The following is a 15,068-nucleotide window of genomic DNA, read 5'->3' on the forward strand; positions in this document are numbered from 1 at the left end:
CTGCTGATCCGGGGGAATGCCCTCCTTGTCCTGGATCTTGCTCTTGACGTTGTCGATCGTGTCCGACGACTCAACCTCGAGAGTGATGGTCTTGCCAGTGAGCGTCTTGACGAAAATCTGCATACCACCGCGCAGGCGGAGCACGAGGTGCAGAGTGGACTCCTTCTGAATATTGTAATCAGAAAGAGTGCGGCCGTCCTCGAGCTGCTTGCCAGCGAAAATCAGGCGCTGCTGATCGGGAGGGATGCCCTCCTTGTCCTGAATCTTCGACTTGACAGTGTCGATGGTGTCCGAGGACTCAACCTCGAGGGTGATGGTCTTGCCCGTCAGGGTCTTGACGAAGATCTGCATACCGCCACGGAGACGGAGGACGAGGTGGAGGGTCGACTCCTTCTGGATATTGTAGTCAGAGAGGGTGCGGCCATCCTCCAGCTGCTTGCCGGCGAAGATCAAGCGCTGCTGGTCAGGCGGAATGCCCTCCTTGTCCTGAATCTTGGCCTTGACATTGTCGATGGTATCAGAGGACTCGACCTCGAGGGTGATGGTCTTGCCGGTGACTGTAGAGATGATCTGTCAGTATTTGTCGGTGTGGTGGAAGCGGGTGGCAATGACGTCGGTGGACGGGTACTTACGAGTCTTGACGAAGATCTGCATGTTGGCGGTGGGAAGTGTTGCTGTTGTTGATGAGAGGTGTGTTCTGAATGTCTGATGACTCGCGAGGAGATGGCCGAGTGGCAGACGCAGAAGGTTGGAGATGGTTTGGTTGAAAAAGGTGGAAGAGGAGGAAGAAGGGAAGAGAATGGTTTAAGTACCTGGACGCCCGACTGACTGATCAATCAAGGAAGGCTGCGGCAGGAGCGGGGAGCGGGGTGGCAGCGGGTGGCAGTGACTGCGCCTGCCTGGCGCCGAATTGGTCAATGCGCCCAAAGAAGTGGGGCGAATGTGGTGGAAGGAGCCAGTCAGCCGGCGACTCTTCAGTGGGGCAAACACGCAGCCTCGCCGCTGAGGCCTCGACCCTTGTCAGGCCGCGGTTGGTTGCCACAGGCCTGAAGGAACCTTGATGGCAACCTATTGCTGATGAATCAGCGACGACCTGGATGGTCTGGAAGAAACAATGAAAAAGAAGACACGTGCACTTGTTTGCCAGCAGCGATAAACCTAACTCTGAGTCGCTCTTTTTCTTTCATATTTTTTCCCTGATTTTATTCTACACTGTCCGTCTCGATGCCGAACTCTGCCTTCAACATGCCGACCCAACGCCGGGCAACGACCAACCTCCGGACACGCCGAGCCCCGGTCCTGGCGGACCGCCGTCCTCAGCTCCGCCCCCCGCATTTGTCGATAAGCCTGCCCAGTGACGTGGTCGGTGAGCTTGGTTGGCAAGCGGACACCAGGAACACAACAACCTGGAAGACTTTGGAATCGGCAAACACGTTTGATCCAGGCAGTGTGCCTGTTGCTGCAAAAATAATTCATCCGATTCAGCGAACTTCGTCGATGCCTTTCCCAACGCTTACGCCCTTCTTCATCAGCCTTTGGGTCTGTTGAGAAACCTGATGCTCAGACAATGGGCTGGCAGACCGCCTCTAGCTTATCGCGGGGCAGGTTGGTCACCTGAGACATGGCAGACCAGCCTCTCGAAACTGTCAAATTGACACCATTGCTCACATCACAAGTCCGGAACAGGCCGACAGGTGCCCAAAAAGTACCTCAACATCTGAGAGCAGACCGGATACAGATCTACGCATTCTATCTTTATCGCGATGCATCTCCCACTAGACGGCGGCCAAGTGAATGAAACTCAGGCACTCGTATGAACAATCGCCCACCTAGACCTCGAATAGGACAACGCATATAATAGTCTAGACTCTGTCAATGATTATTAACCCCCATTTACAAGTCCCTACGCCATCAACACCACCAGCAGCCCAATTCGCAAAATGGCGCCATCATCACAACAATACCCACCTCTTCCTCCGACCCATCGACGTCATCGCACAGAGCGACCCACCCGATGGCCCGAACCCGGCCTCCGCCGATATCTGTTCAGGGGCATTTGTGCTCCGGGCCGCTCCGAGTCTGAGGCCGAAAAGACGGATTCCCCGCTTTGTACTGTACCTGATCTGACCTGTGATCCCATCCAAACAACACAGCGTAGTCAGTTAAACATCATCCTGTCTTTGGAATGATTTGCAATTATTACCGCTTCCTCTCTCTCTCACACATACGATAGAGGATGCACTGTACGAGGAGAGACCTACTGAGTCGGAGAACGATATGTCCCTCCATTTTCTCCCTCCAATGCGTCGGACCTACTCGGTCACACAAGAGTAGCACAACCAAGCACAAGAGACCAAGTTTGCTCTCACCTGAGGTTGTATGGCGTAACCTCGAGCAACATCTCATTCCAACATCCAGCCACTCTCCTTGGGAACCTAAGGTATACCCACCTAGGTGCTTCGCAGTACTGTACATACCGCGACAGAGAGATAAATGAACCCGAGGAAATGAAACCTTCCCCTCTTGCGATCCTACATGCTGCATACCACCCACACGCATACCTCGGTGCTATACAGTACACAGTAGATAGCTGAGGTACAGAGTATGTAGTTTCGTATGCAACATCAATCGGCCGTCTCCCATTCCAAGGGTTGGTTGATAAGCTGGGACGTGCTGAAGGACCCATCAACTCTCGCGCTAAATCAGCACCATCCTCAAGCCCAACATCACCTTTTGCTGCATCTTCACTACCTATGTTACTCTGTCTAGGTGATCATGACTATCAGAGTCAAGGTCTGTGAGAGAACGACTGACACAAAATGCCCGCAGCCAAACAAGCCCGTGACCGGATCGATCCAAAAACAAATCTCCAAGTAGATGATACCTATCTATCATAGAGCTTTTGATGATGAACCCCTTCTTGGGCCATAGACATTTATTTACATTGACCTCATCCACCAAGCCTCACAAAGACAACAACAACAACAACACAGCAAACACCACAACCCGGAAAACCAAACCTCTCTTCGCTTTTATGCTCAAACCGAAAAACAAACAAGCAAAAGCCATGCTATTTCGACGAACCTAAATAGCTACCAAAACAAACAGAAACAAACATAGCAAAAAAGACCAAAAGAATTCCCAATCTGCCCTCCCTTCAATCCATCCTATCCAACGACCTGCCTGCCTTACCCAAGCTTATGAATTTCCCACCAGCCACGCCACAACCTCCTATCCATACATACCCAACCAACACCTCATCCTCCCAAACCACCGCCCAGCCAACATCCACACCCACCCACCAATACAAAAAGCACATTGTCTGTCCTGTCCGAGCTCATCCCTTTTGAGACTGAGACTGAGACTCGTCGTGACTCAACCCTCCCCTTTCCCCGCCCCCTCAAAAGTCCAAGCAAAATTCCATATGCTGATGGATAATAAGAAATAAACGACCAGATGAATTGATGATGATGGTGCGTCAGATCAGATCGTCTTCGCTCTCTATTGATGCTCTGTGCTGTGCTGTGCGCGCGTGCGTGTGTTGCTTGCGTCTTGCGTCTTGTTGGTTCGTCGTTACCCGGAAAAAAGAGCATTTTTGTTATATTTTGTTTCGTAGCGTAACGTGGGCGTTTTTGGCGTTTGCGTTGCGTTGTCGGGACGAAAAGAAGAAAATAAAAAAAAGTCGTTTCCAAAATATGAAGTAACAAACATCACCCGTTTCCTCTGGTCATGTATCCATGGTGCGCGTTGCGTAGGGCGTGTCTAATTGTAACGAAAGAAAGAAAAATAAACAAAAATCTTTGTGTGTGTGGAGAGAGACGTTCGGTCATAAAATGCCAATGTCTTTTTGTGTTTCCCCAGTCATTCATGATGGGCGTCAGTCATAACAGCATGGTCCCGTGAGGGTAGGCCAGCCCTTGAAGTGTGAGTGAGTGTCGTGAAAAGATCCAAAAAGGTGATAGCGAGAGTCGTGGCAAAAAAAATCAAATGAGTAAAAAAAGCACAACGCCATCGCTCAGTGGTAAGGACACGAAATCAGCGACATAGGAAAGGAAATTAAAACCACGGCTCATCACGATTAAAATCTCTTCGTGAAAACGGCCGAGTCATTAACCCCTTCCGGATATCCAGACCGGAACAAAGGGGGTCTGATTAGTTGGACCGGATGACAAGCTTCGACAGAAGCTTGTTTGATAGCGAATCGAAGTCATAGCGGTCGAACTTGGCGTCGGCACGAGTGCGGAGATACGCCTCTATGGAAGGAGTTAGTACTGAATTCACACACACTCCAAACATCCACAGATGAAACTTACCATGCTTAAGGACATGCTCCCGAACCTCGGTCATAGCCTCGCAAACAGCAGGGTTGTTGTTCAACACCTGACCGTGCCTCCGGGTATCCCACTCAGTGAAGGCGGGCAGCTTCTGCGAGATGGCGTGGAACAGGCCGACAATGACGCCGACAGGCACCGTCTCCATGTCACGGCAGAACTTCTCAACGGCGACGGGGTCGGGAACGCGGTAGTGGCAGTCGAACTGGATCTCCTCCCAGACGGCGAGCAAGATGGAGGCGAGCATGAAAATGGTGGGCCAGTTCTTGAGGCGGTCGCCGCTGTAGACGCTCGAGTAGAGAGCGGACAGCTCCTCGAGGACGTCCTTCTGCAGCTCGCGCCACATGTCGGCCATGGCGCACTTGATCTGGAAGTTGATCATGACCGGGGCAACGACCTTGCCGTAGTACTTGGAATCCTCGTCGTCGATCTGGCCCTCGATGGGCTCGTCCGTCGGCGGCTGCTCGACCATGGTGATGTGGAGGGTGAGGTTGTAGGCCACAACGAGCTTCAGGGCCTTGCGGATGATGGGGCTCTTCTCCTTGGTGTAGTAGCGGTAAGCCGTCTTGAAGATCTCGGTGATGAAAGGGGTGCCCTCGAAGTGGTCGTCGATGAACTGCTCGAATCCTTCGTCGACGTGCTTGTCGATGTACTCGTTGAGGGCCTCGAGCGAGATGCCCTCCTGACCAACGTCGAGAGCCTCGGTGCGGATCTCGAAGTCGATGGGGTCCTGATCTTGTATGCTCGACTCGACCCAGTCGACCTGGAAGCAGCTGTCGTCGGCCACATACACCTCGCGGACCATGACGGGCAGGCAGAAACCGTAGCCGTGAGTGATCCACATGAGCGTCTCCTTCTGAGCGAAACCCTTGACATTGAACACGGACACGCCGCGGCCGAGATGGCGCTCGTAGTCGGCCTTCCAGTCCTTCATGAAGTAGCCAATGTCCTTGATGTCGATACGCGTGCACGGCACCTGCCACAAGCGCGCGTGCGAAGGCTGGCAACCAGCGCAAGGCTCGCCCTTGTCGCACGTCTTCTTGAGGAACTTGCAGCGGAGGCAAGCGCGGAGCTTGCGGATCTCGCTGGCCTGCTTGCGCTGCTCCGGGAGCAGCGGACCGCGCCTCCTGCCCACCTTCTTCTCGCCAGTGCCGTCCTTCTTCCCCGATGACGTCCTCCGAATGACCGGCTTCGTGGCCTTGGCGATGGGGCTCTTCTTGGAGCCGGAATTCCTCCTCGTCGGGGGGGACCCAGAACCAGAACCGCTCGTGCCGGGAGCAACCCCGGGCCTGGAGGGAACGACAGCCTTGATAGGCATGGGCGTGGCAACCTCGGCAGGGTTGATGAGCTCCAACGAAGCGTTGGACGGGTGGTGATGATGGCCGTGGTGTTCCCCGGGCATGCAGCGGTGGTTGTCGCCGAAGCTGTGGTCGGACCCCGGGGAGAAGGGCGAGTAAGCAAAGTTGATCTCCTCAAAGCCGAACGAGTTGGCATCCGACGCCGACGAGTCCGAGTTGGTACGGAGGTGGAGCGTTTGACCGGGGTTGAAAATGGCCTGGTTGGGCGAATGCTGCGCCGATCCAAAGGTGTCGCAGGCAGGGAACATGTCGACGGTGGTCCAACCATTGTCGCTCGAGCCTAGTGAGAGGACCTCGAGGTACGAGTTCGTCGGAGAGTGGCTGCCCATGCTCCTCACACCACGCGGGAGACCATCGGGCTGCGAGAAATTGAGGGTCGCCTCGAAATCCGGCCAGTTCATGCCAGCGCCCCATTGCATCACTCGGGAGGTCGGGTCGATCGGGGACACGGTGGTGAAGGCGGGCTCCAGCTGCAACCCGTCGAGAGCGGCCTGGGTGGTTGCCGGCAGATACTCGAGCTGCGGAGCGGCATGGAAGTTGGCGGGCAAAGTGTTGAAGCCCATGAGCGTCGGGTCAGACATGAGCTGGGTGAAATCAACAGCAGCCTGTTGCTGAGGCTGCTGCATTGACAACGACCATTCCGGCATCAGAGGAGGCGAGACGGAGGGCGCGGCGTGGTACGGCGTCGGCTGGTGCTGAAGTGGGCTCGAGGCGGTGCTGCCCTGCTGGCTCGGAGAGCGGCTGCTCGGGTCGTCGGCGGACGAGGACGACGACGAGGGCGGCGTCGCTCCGGATGAGGTTGGCGATGGCATGGCCGAGATGGGAGCGCTCATGGTGCCCTGGAGGTCGAGCGGGAGCCAGCTCGACACTGGGCTCAGGCTTTGGCGGTTGGCCTGGGACATGGTGGTCAAGGCCGTCGAGGTGAGGTCCTGGGACTGGGTGGCGGTGGTGACGGCGGGAAAAGTGCAATTGCCGCGGTCGTCGAAGGCGAGCTGTTCCAACAAAGCAGCCTCCCCCCAGCGGCGTTGAAGTTGAAAGTCATGGTTTCCAGGAGCAAGGGGGAAAGCAAGCAGAAAAGAGTCGGTCAAAAGGGGTTGGAGGAAGTCTGGAAGAGTGGTCCTGCGATGGCGACGGGGGGAAAAGGCGGACACCGCTCTTTCTCACGTCTTGCCGAGTCGGTCAACAAACAAGAGGGGGCGCCCACGTCTCGTCTGTCTGCTGCGAGTGTCTGATCTTGGAGGCTTGTCGAAGACAAAAAAGGGAACTACCCGCCGAGGACGGGGCTCCTGGTTCTCCTGGAGGTCCTAGTCTGCCTGCCTCCTGCGCCTATAGCCTTGGGCGTGGGAGGTGTTGATGGTGAGAAAGGGGAATAGAGACGATGGCGATACACAGATAGTCTGTCTGTAAGACGGGGCTGGGCTGGGCTGAGATGGCAGCGGGATCCGTGGACGGCGCTGCCGTGGATCGTAGTCCCAGGTCAGGACAGGACAGACGGACAGAATAGACTGGTCGTTTGTCCGTTTCCTGGACTTGACTTTTGTTTAACTTTGTTGTTGGGTTTGTGGAAGACTGACAGACCTGGACTTGAACACACACGGCCCGCCCGGGGAATGATGAAGAGAGTTTCCTTTCCTTCCCCTTCCCCCGCCCCAGTCCGCTGACGGCCCAGTTGCCGCTCTGCACCCGCTCACGCAACCCATCGCTCCTGGCCGCTGTTGAAGAGGCGGTGAGAATGCATCCGCACCCCGGTCCCGGTCCCATCCATGATTGGGCCTAAAGACCCCGGCCACGCCCTGCTGTGGGTGGATGCAGGGCCTTTCGGACCAATCGCCGGCGGCCACCGCGAACCGCTAGAGGGAAAACTGGCACCGCGGGAAAGCCCCTTGTTGCGCACCTCCCGCACTGTGCTGAAACCTCGCTGGCCAGCCCGGAAGGTGGGAAGGTGGTGTTTGAGCCCCGCTATCCTTCCACGTCGACATCCATCCAAGATCCAAAACCCAGATCTCAGCCTCGGACTCCATATCGACTTTTGTCTTGCAGCCCAGCAGCCCAGCCTCAAAGTGGCGTTCCATTCCCTTGCTTGAGTCTCGAGAACTGCCGTGTCAATCGCATCTCATACCCTTCTTTCAGGCTTTGACTCCTGAAATGCTGCTGCTGCTGCTGCTGCTGCTTGTTGCTTGTTGCTTGACCAGAACTCGGCCCGTGATCTGTCCATGATGCCAGGGCGATCCCGACAAGCCGAACACAAGACTGGGTTTCCCATGTACACTAGCATTTCGGCACCATCCGAACTCATCCTCTTCAACGAGCTCATGCCCAATTTGGCTCAGTGAACACAGGACAACCTAGGTGACTTCAGATGGTGGATGGTGCCCCTGAATAAGATGCTCTCAAGTCTTCTGTGCTGCGTCGCTCGAGGGGTTGGTGGCTGACCGTGTCTCGCATTGATATGGAAATAGGAATACAACCTTCCACGTTTACAAACCGTTACGCCAACGGCTATGTTGCATGAACGTACGGATTACACACAGCATGTTACTACCATAATACACCACCACTGGTCCCTCCCTGCGTTTGACGGCGTCCTACCAAGTGTATGATGTGAGAGGCTACCCCTCGGCTCCCACCGAATCAGATTCTCTCTCTGGGTTTTGTCGATGACAGCCACCAGACGGACCGTTGCTGTCAGCACGGGTTGAAACGTTGAAACTCAAGCCCGGCACCGAACCGCCCGCGAGATATGCGGCCCTCCGCGTTGTCCTACCTCGCTTTCACTTTGCCTGAAGTGCCGGTGGGGATTGTTGATTTTCTTGACAGGAAACTGCCCTGAGCACGAGCTTGTCTACTGTAATGACGACGGGGAACACAACGTTTCACCAAAGATCGATGGCATCGGTGAGTGCATGCAGCGCTGATCAACGCCTCAACGCTCCCCAGGCATGACGGGATGGATATGCTCTGTCTTGCCCGGCCTAGGTACCGCATGTACCTCAAGCTTGAAACGAATCTTGTGGTCGCTGTCACCTCTTCCGAGGACTGAAGTGAAAATCTCGCAGCTCATCAACCGTTGACGATTGTGTATGAGTAACCTCTCTGGCCACTCTGAGATGTTTTCTTCACTTGAGTGGCGTTCCCATCTTTTTTTGTGCAGCGCCACACCCAACTTCCAGGGTCACATTCGGCTCAACTGTCGATGGCCGGAGTATCTGGAGGGTGTCCGGCTTTGGTTTCCCACTGTGCGCGGCCTTGATCTGCGCCCGGGGTCCCGGCTCCTCGTTCCCCCACACTTGCTAGATCCTCCCGAGCTAAAGACCAAGAAAGTCGTTAAACCCAGCTCCTTGAGGATCTTGAAGCTCCAACGGCGTTTGATAGTGCTACGTAGTAGCAATGCTTCGTTGCTCAGGAGGTTGCAGAAACCACCCGGATTTCCGAGTCCGGGAGACGCCAATTGGAAAGTTGATGCCTTCCAGCAGGCATCGGGCGTGTCTCCAGCATCCGCCCGGCCCAAACACGCCAGCAATGCGCAAAGCCTGGACGTCCGGCCGCGATTGAGCCCTGGCTTCCTCGGAAGCCCCACCGAGCTGGAGGGCTGGGGCCGGGAGCGCTTGTCTGCTTTCAGTCAAGGCCGCCAGCGAGAGCAACGACCCCTTCAACCGCGGGGGCGTTCCGTCGACCGGGTCGTTCGTGATGTGGCCGGCACAAGTGCCTCCTGAGATCCACCAGTTCCACGCCACGCCGATATCGAGGAGTCTGTTGTCAACAAACATGGCAAAAAAGGTTTTCTGGGTTGTGTCGGGGACGCGGGTTTTCAAGCGACCTGTCATGCTCATGATGCGGCCCGACGCCCGTCTCTGCCAGAGGGAGACATTTCATTGCTACCAGCAGAAACGCACCACCGAGAGTACGGATACGTACTCGCAGCAAGCCTTCCTCTTCGGAGCCAACCACACGTGAGGCAGGAGAGGCGGAAATGGTGTCACAGACAGCCCGAAGCAGGCAGATGCATGAGGCTGTCCCGGCAGTGTTTTTGCTGACGTGCTGCCGCTTGCTGCCGTGCGACGGCTAGTGGTCGCGGTCGTGTAGCGGGTAGTTTCCCGTAGTCGTCTTGGTCTGGGGTTGGTCAGAAAAACCAGGGCAGTTCGCCTCTTGAGACGCGGTGGCCAGCCACGCCACTATGCGTACACTAGACACGACTATGACAGCCGTCCAATAACAAAGCCGGTGTTTTGAATTTGCGGAGCTGACAACCGTGGTCCTGGCCTCGGTCGATCCCTGAGAGATGTCTACTGGAACTGGATCACTAGTACCTAGTTGGGATGGGCGGATGTGGTTCTTGCTGAAAGCTCGGGATTTGCAACTCGGGATCACCCGTCGATCTCATGATGCCGGGGACTAGGTAGCTGATGCTCGACGGAAGTCTTCACTTACACTACAAAGTCAGGCAGTGATGAGACGGCTGATGGATCGACGCGGTGTGGACTTTTTTGCCCCAAACAAGCCATCGATGTCCACTCTGTCAGCTGCCCGAGTTTGCTTGGAACCGGCCCCGCAGTGGGGAGTGGTGCTGTTCAGGAGTGCAGCAAAGATGGTCTGGCCCGGAGATATTATCCGCGAGGGAAGAGGCATGCTCAGATCGAGACACGTGGACGGCCAGTGCGCGATGAGCCCGGGTCAGTGGCCACGGTGCGTTGTTAGCCTGAGGATCGATGGGCTGGCGAGGCTGGGCATCGGGCCTTGAAACGGGCCAGATCATTCATCCAGAGAGGTAGCCAACAGTCTTGATCCTCTGGTAGTGGGCCGATTTTATTCCGGTGGTTGGTTCTCTCGGATCGGGCAACCCGAAGTCCGAAGGCGAGCCCGTCCGGTATCCAGAAAAATTGGTGGTTCGGGTCCGGGTGGTGTGCTCTTGTTTCGGCGTGCCGCATCCCGGTCGGCCGGCGCCCGGACCGGAACGCACACCTCGGAGCCCTCCGGCTTGGCATTTCCGGTTTCGCCGAGGGTGGCTTGCATGGGTCGGAGCAACACCAAGACCTTGTCAATTTGACATGATCCTAATGTTTGTATGAGATGTTGTGAGATGGACACTCAAAATGAAAAATTTATGGGTTTACTACAATTCCACATACCGTCTCTCATTTTGACAATGAACAAGCTCCTCCCAAACTCGAGTCTTGGCATTTGTCGCCAAGTTCAACGTCAAAGACGATGAAGAGGGGCCAATCACGAGAGCGCCTCCGCTCGCAAACATCCAACCTCTGTCCAAGCGTCTGTCGTTTGTCCCGCAGAGAATAATGCCAGAGAAGGGGATTGTCTAAGTATTGTATCTTCGCATCAGAGACGGAAGAGGGAGTACAATAGACAGTACGGCAGGCAATGTCGCCAATGCGCCACAAAGGTGTCTCCTTTCCGTGGAAACAGAAGAAAATGGTCGCCGCCCAACAACATCATCATCGCCGCTCCGTCTCAAACTCATCCTCCTCAAGAGCCCCAACCCCTGCACAACACTCACAACAACAAACATCCCAGGCCACAACATCATCACCACCCGCTGCAGCCAGCGACACCGACAGCGTCATCGACGAGGAAATCCCCATCCACACCCACCAGGAACAGCAACCCAACCCCGCCAACATGATCCCCGACCTCTTCACCCAGTACCCCCTCGTCCGCGACCCTCTCGTCACCCAAACCTCGCAGGTGCAAGACGAAACCGTCGAGGCCTGCCTGCCCTTCCTGCGCGGTGAGGAGCCCGAGGACGGCGTCTTCAACGAGCACGGCGTCCCCGGTCTGGACCGCGAGAAGCATCTCAACTTTTTGCGCCAGTGGCTGGGCAAGCTTCCGGGCCGCTTCATCGCGCTCGACGCGGGCCGGCCGTGGTTTTTGTACTGGTGCCTGTCGGCCATGACACTGCTGGGCGAGGACGTCACGCCGTATCGCGCGGGTGTGATCGAGACGGCGCGGACAATGCAGAACCCCGACGGCGGGTTTGGCGGAGGGGGTGGCCAGCTTTCGCACCTGGCGACGAGCTATGCGGTGGTGTTGGCCATCGCGCTGGTGGGTGGGGAGGAGGCGTATGAGGTGATCGATCGCAAGGCTATGTGGAGGTGGTTGGGGAGGTTGAAGCAGCCGGATGGCGGGTTTCAGGTTTGTGTGGGAGGGGAGGAGGATATTCGGTGAGTTGAGTCGGGTCTTTTGATTTCTGCTTGATGGGATGGATGGCGTTGTTGGACTGGACTGACGTTTGTGGGGTGTTGATAGTGGTGCGTACTGCGCGGCGGTGATTATTACGCTGCTGAAGCTGCCGCTGGATTTGACGCCCGAGTCTCCGGCGTACCGCGAGGACGGGAGCGTCAACCTCCTGACGGGCGTGGCGGACTACGTGCGACGATGTGAGTACCCGACGACTTCACGGCGACAGGCATAGTTGGCGGATTCGTCTAACAAACTCACAGGCCAGACCTACGAAGGCGGCATCTCGGGCCAGCCAAATGCGGAGGCTCATGGTGCCTATGCTTTTTGCGCCCTGGGATGTCTCTCCCTCCTGGACCACCCAGCGCGGAGCATCGCAAAGTATGTGATCATCGTCATTCACCCTCAGCTGTGTCCCTCGAGGAGCAACAGTCTTAGTCCTAGCAATTCTTCCTCGTACCCTTACACTATAAAGGCAAAAGAAACCCCTCATACTAACAACCCCCGTCTCAAGCACCCTCGACGTCCCGCGCCTCATCTCATGGCTCTCGTCCCGGCAATACGCCCCCGAGGGCGGCTTCTCGGGCCGCACCAACAAGCTCGTCGACGGCTGCTACAGTCACTGGGTCGGCGGGTGCTTCCCGCTGATCGAGGCCTGCCTCAACGGCTCCGACAACAAGCTCACGCCGTCGCCCGAAGTGAGCCTGTTCAGCCGTGAGGGGCTGACGAGGTACATCCTCTGCTGCGCTCAGGACCATACAAAGCGAGGCGGATTGCGGGATAAGCCTGGAAAGTGAGTCTTTCTTTTTAGTCTTTTGCCAGGGCTACTCATACCCCCCTCCTCCCATTCCTGCTGCTGTTATCGTGGTTGCGGTCACGGCAGCTGTGCCTGTTTCTTTGGGTACCTCCGTTCCCTCATTTCATCTCTCTCCCCCAATGCAAAACACATCAAATCAACCCAATCCAACCCATAAAGCCCAGCCAGCCACTCGCCGACCACTGGACCACTACCCAGGTCACGCGTCAAGTCACACCCTGCATCACATGCACGCTATTCACATCATGTCCTCTATCCATCCAACCAACTTTCCCCTCCTCCTCCTCCAAACAAACAACACAGCTCCTTCATTACCCCATCTCATCACCTCTTACTCTCTAGTTCCATCTAACACCCCCCTTTCCCATCCTCAGATTCGCCGACGCCTATCACACGAATTACGTCCTCTCGGGCCTCAGCGCGGCGCAGCACCAGTGGGAGCTCGACAAGCCCACCCCCGATCCCACCACCGCCACCACTTCCACATCACCTCTTGATACGGCAGCGGCAGCAGCGGCGGCAGCATCTGAAGCCGCCGCCGACGCGGTCTGGGCCGTGCTGCCCTACCTCGGCGAGGACGGCCCTCAAATCTTTGACAACCGCGACCGCGTCCGGCCGATCCATCCCGTCTACACGATCCCGCAGCGGTGCGTGGTGGGGATGAGGGAGTATTTTGCTGGGGTGGAAGGGTTTTGAACTCAACGGACCTACCTACCTACTTGTCTAAGGTAGGTACCTAGGCAGCTCGTGGATTCATGATGTGGGGATTGAGGGTCAGAAGATAGGTACTCTTCGTATGAGCATTGTGAGGTATGTGGACGGGGTGAAAAGTGCGGAGTTCTGTTTGTCTGTGTGGAAGGCCCTTGGGAAGGGTAAGGGTAAGCAGTATATTACGGGCACGTATGACCCTGCGTAACTAAGAATGTTCAGGTAGTCTAACTCTCTTGATGGGAGTCCAGTTGTTGAGCTGAGTTGAGACACGTGCGAGTTCACATGGGCTTATTTTGGCGATGGTGGTGAATGAGAATTACCGATTCCAAACTTCATCAACTTATCATTACATATCGATCGATCGATCGATCGATCATCTCATCTCTTTTCTCACCCCCAGCCCATGATGAGCCGTACTGCCTCATTCCCACCTACACAACAAGTACATTCCTAAAATCAAGGTAGGGACCCGGGTAGGTAGGTAGGCCGCCTTCCCCTCGCTCATTCACCCCATCCCGTAAACTTCCTCCCTCTTCCAACCCGGGACCTGGCACAAGAACCACTCATTCCTTGTACCAGGACCGGTCAGCCCATCACCGGAACACAAACCGACACACACAACCGTCACATAACCGATCCCCAGGTGGGTGGGTGGGGAGACCAGGTAGTAGTAACACACACGCTCGCGACGACGAGAGGACGGGGTTGGCCAAGGCAACGAGTCGATCTGGGAACGGCTACCGGGAAGGAGAGAGAGGAGCAGAGAGAAAAAGACAACAGAAAAACAAAAGAGAGATCAAAAGAGATGGTTCTGCTCTCAGACCCGGTGTAATAGACGACATCCGATGACGCGATGACGCAGGACGTGTGGTAGCACATCATACCATGTTGATGGGAGCGTTGTGGAACTGCCTTGCCTACCTAGGTAACTACCTGACCTGGAGTTGTGTAGTACACTTCGGACACCTTTGTCTCTATTTCTCTCTCACACACTCTCTCTTTGTGTGTGAAGTAGCGCGGTCCACCAAGTCCAGCCTCGAATTAGGTAGGCAAAGAAGGCATCGTGTGCTCTGTGACTGTCTCACTCTGCCCAACCCCTCGTCCTCTTCCAAGTCCTTGCGAGGAGTGGAAGAGCTGGTTGGACTCAGGCCTCGGGGCGTCCCGCGCCGTTAGAAGCTCAGCTTCTCGTGTCTGAATGTTTACTTGCCTCTTTGAGACTCGGTCTACGCGCATGAGGTGGCCATTGACATTGAGCGTTTTGCATGCATCCTCTCCACCACTGCCTCGAGCAGAGAGAAGGAGTTCATGACGTACAGTCCTCCAAAGAATGACTGGGCCAGGGAACTGCCATGCAGCTACCCACCTCGTTCCCCATCCGCCTCGACTTCTCTCTCGACCGCTTCTTTCTCGTTCTTCAGCCTACAAGATCACCGCTCACGGTTTGTGCTTCTCTTGAGACAAACCTAAGGCTTGTCCACACACACACAAGGGATACGTTGTTCTGCCTTGCACCGATCTGCCTAGTTGCAGCAGCTCGGACCTATGATCTGCCAGACAAGCAAAAGGTGCTCGAGAGGAGGTTGTTCTTTCATCCAATAATGCAAACAGTTGACCCTTTTCAAGCAGATAGTTGGTCCTTCATCATGAGAGGAAACGAGAAGG

General features: G+C 55.8%; 6 protein-coding genes across 6 annotated transcripts in view; 3 read left to right on the forward strand and 3 right to left on the reverse strand.

The window, feature by feature from the left end:
* The window catches only part of VTJ04DRAFT_6565 (uncharacterized protein), a gene marked incomplete at both ends in the record, with an annotated part of 2,632 nt that extends 1,297 nt beyond the window's left edge, over positions 1 to 1,335 (reverse strand). Inside the window, 3 exons of the mRNA XM_069364798.1 lie at positions 49 to 570; positions 633 to 824; positions 1,276 to 1,335. Coding sequence (XP_069218589.1) covers positions 49 to 570; positions 633 to 824; positions 1,276 to 1,335 — 774 coding nt within the window. The remainder of the gene's footprint in view (positions 1 to 48; positions 571 to 632; positions 825 to 1,275) is intronic.
* Positions 1,336 to 1,567: 232 nt separating this feature from the next.
* VTJ04DRAFT_6566 (uncharacterized protein) lies at positions 1,568 to 3,448 on the forward strand (the record flags this gene model as incomplete). Its single annotated transcript, XM_069364799.1, has 3 exons — positions 1,568 to 1,605; positions 1,687 to 1,694; positions 3,093 to 3,448. The coding sequence occupies 3 exons, from the start codon at positions 1,568 to 1,570 to the stop codon at positions 3,446 to 3,448; spliced, it is 402 nt and encodes a 133-aa protein (XP_069218590.1).
* A 22-nt stretch (positions 3,449 to 3,470) lies between these two features.
* VTJ04DRAFT_6567 (uncharacterized protein) lies at positions 3,471 to 3,704 on the forward strand (the record flags this gene model as incomplete). Its single annotated transcript, XM_069364800.1, has 1 exon — positions 3,471 to 3,704. One exon carries the CDS (start codon positions 3,471 to 3,473, stop codon positions 3,702 to 3,704), a length of 234 nt encoding a protein of 77 aa, XP_069218591.1.
* A 448-nt stretch (positions 3,705 to 4,152) lies between these two features.
* On the reverse strand, positions 4,153 to 6,591 carry VTJ04DRAFT_6568 (uncharacterized protein; the record flags this gene model as incomplete). The annotated part of the gene is made up of 2 exons (XM_069364801.1): positions 4,153 to 4,253; positions 4,314 to 6,591. The coding sequence occupies 2 exons, from the start codon at positions 6,589 to 6,591 to the stop codon at positions 4,153 to 4,155; spliced, it is 2,379 nt and encodes a 792-aa protein (XP_069218592.1).
* A 2,472-nt stretch (positions 6,592 to 9,063) lies between these two features.
* Positions 9,064 to 9,519, reverse strand: VTJ04DRAFT_6569 (uncharacterized protein; the record flags this gene model as incomplete). The annotated part of the gene is made up of 1 exon (XM_069364802.1): positions 9,064 to 9,519. The coding sequence occupies one exon, from the start codon at positions 9,517 to 9,519 to the stop codon at positions 9,064 to 9,066; it is 456 nt and encodes a 151-aa protein (XP_069218593.1).
* Positions 9,520 to 11,113: 1,594 nt separating this feature from the next.
* On the forward strand, positions 11,114 to 13,391 carry VTJ04DRAFT_6570 (uncharacterized protein; the record flags this gene model as incomplete). Its single annotated transcript, XM_069364804.1, has 5 exons — positions 11,114 to 11,862; positions 11,948 to 12,078; positions 12,142 to 12,259; positions 12,393 to 12,671; positions 13,070 to 13,391. The coding sequence occupies 5 exons, from the start codon at positions 11,114 to 11,116 to the stop codon at positions 13,389 to 13,391; spliced, it is 1,599 nt and encodes a 532-aa protein (XP_069218594.1).
* Positions 13,392 to 15,068: the final 1,677 nt, after the last annotated feature.

This window comes from Mycothermus thermophilus, assembly GCF_041956435.1.
Source record: "Mycothermus thermophilus strain CBS 625.91 unplaced genomic scaffold VTJ04scaffold_4, whole genome shotgun sequence".
Classification (NCBI taxonomy): Eukaryota; Fungi; Ascomycota; class Sordariomycetes; order Sordariales; family Chaetomiaceae; genus Mycothermus; species Mycothermus thermophilus.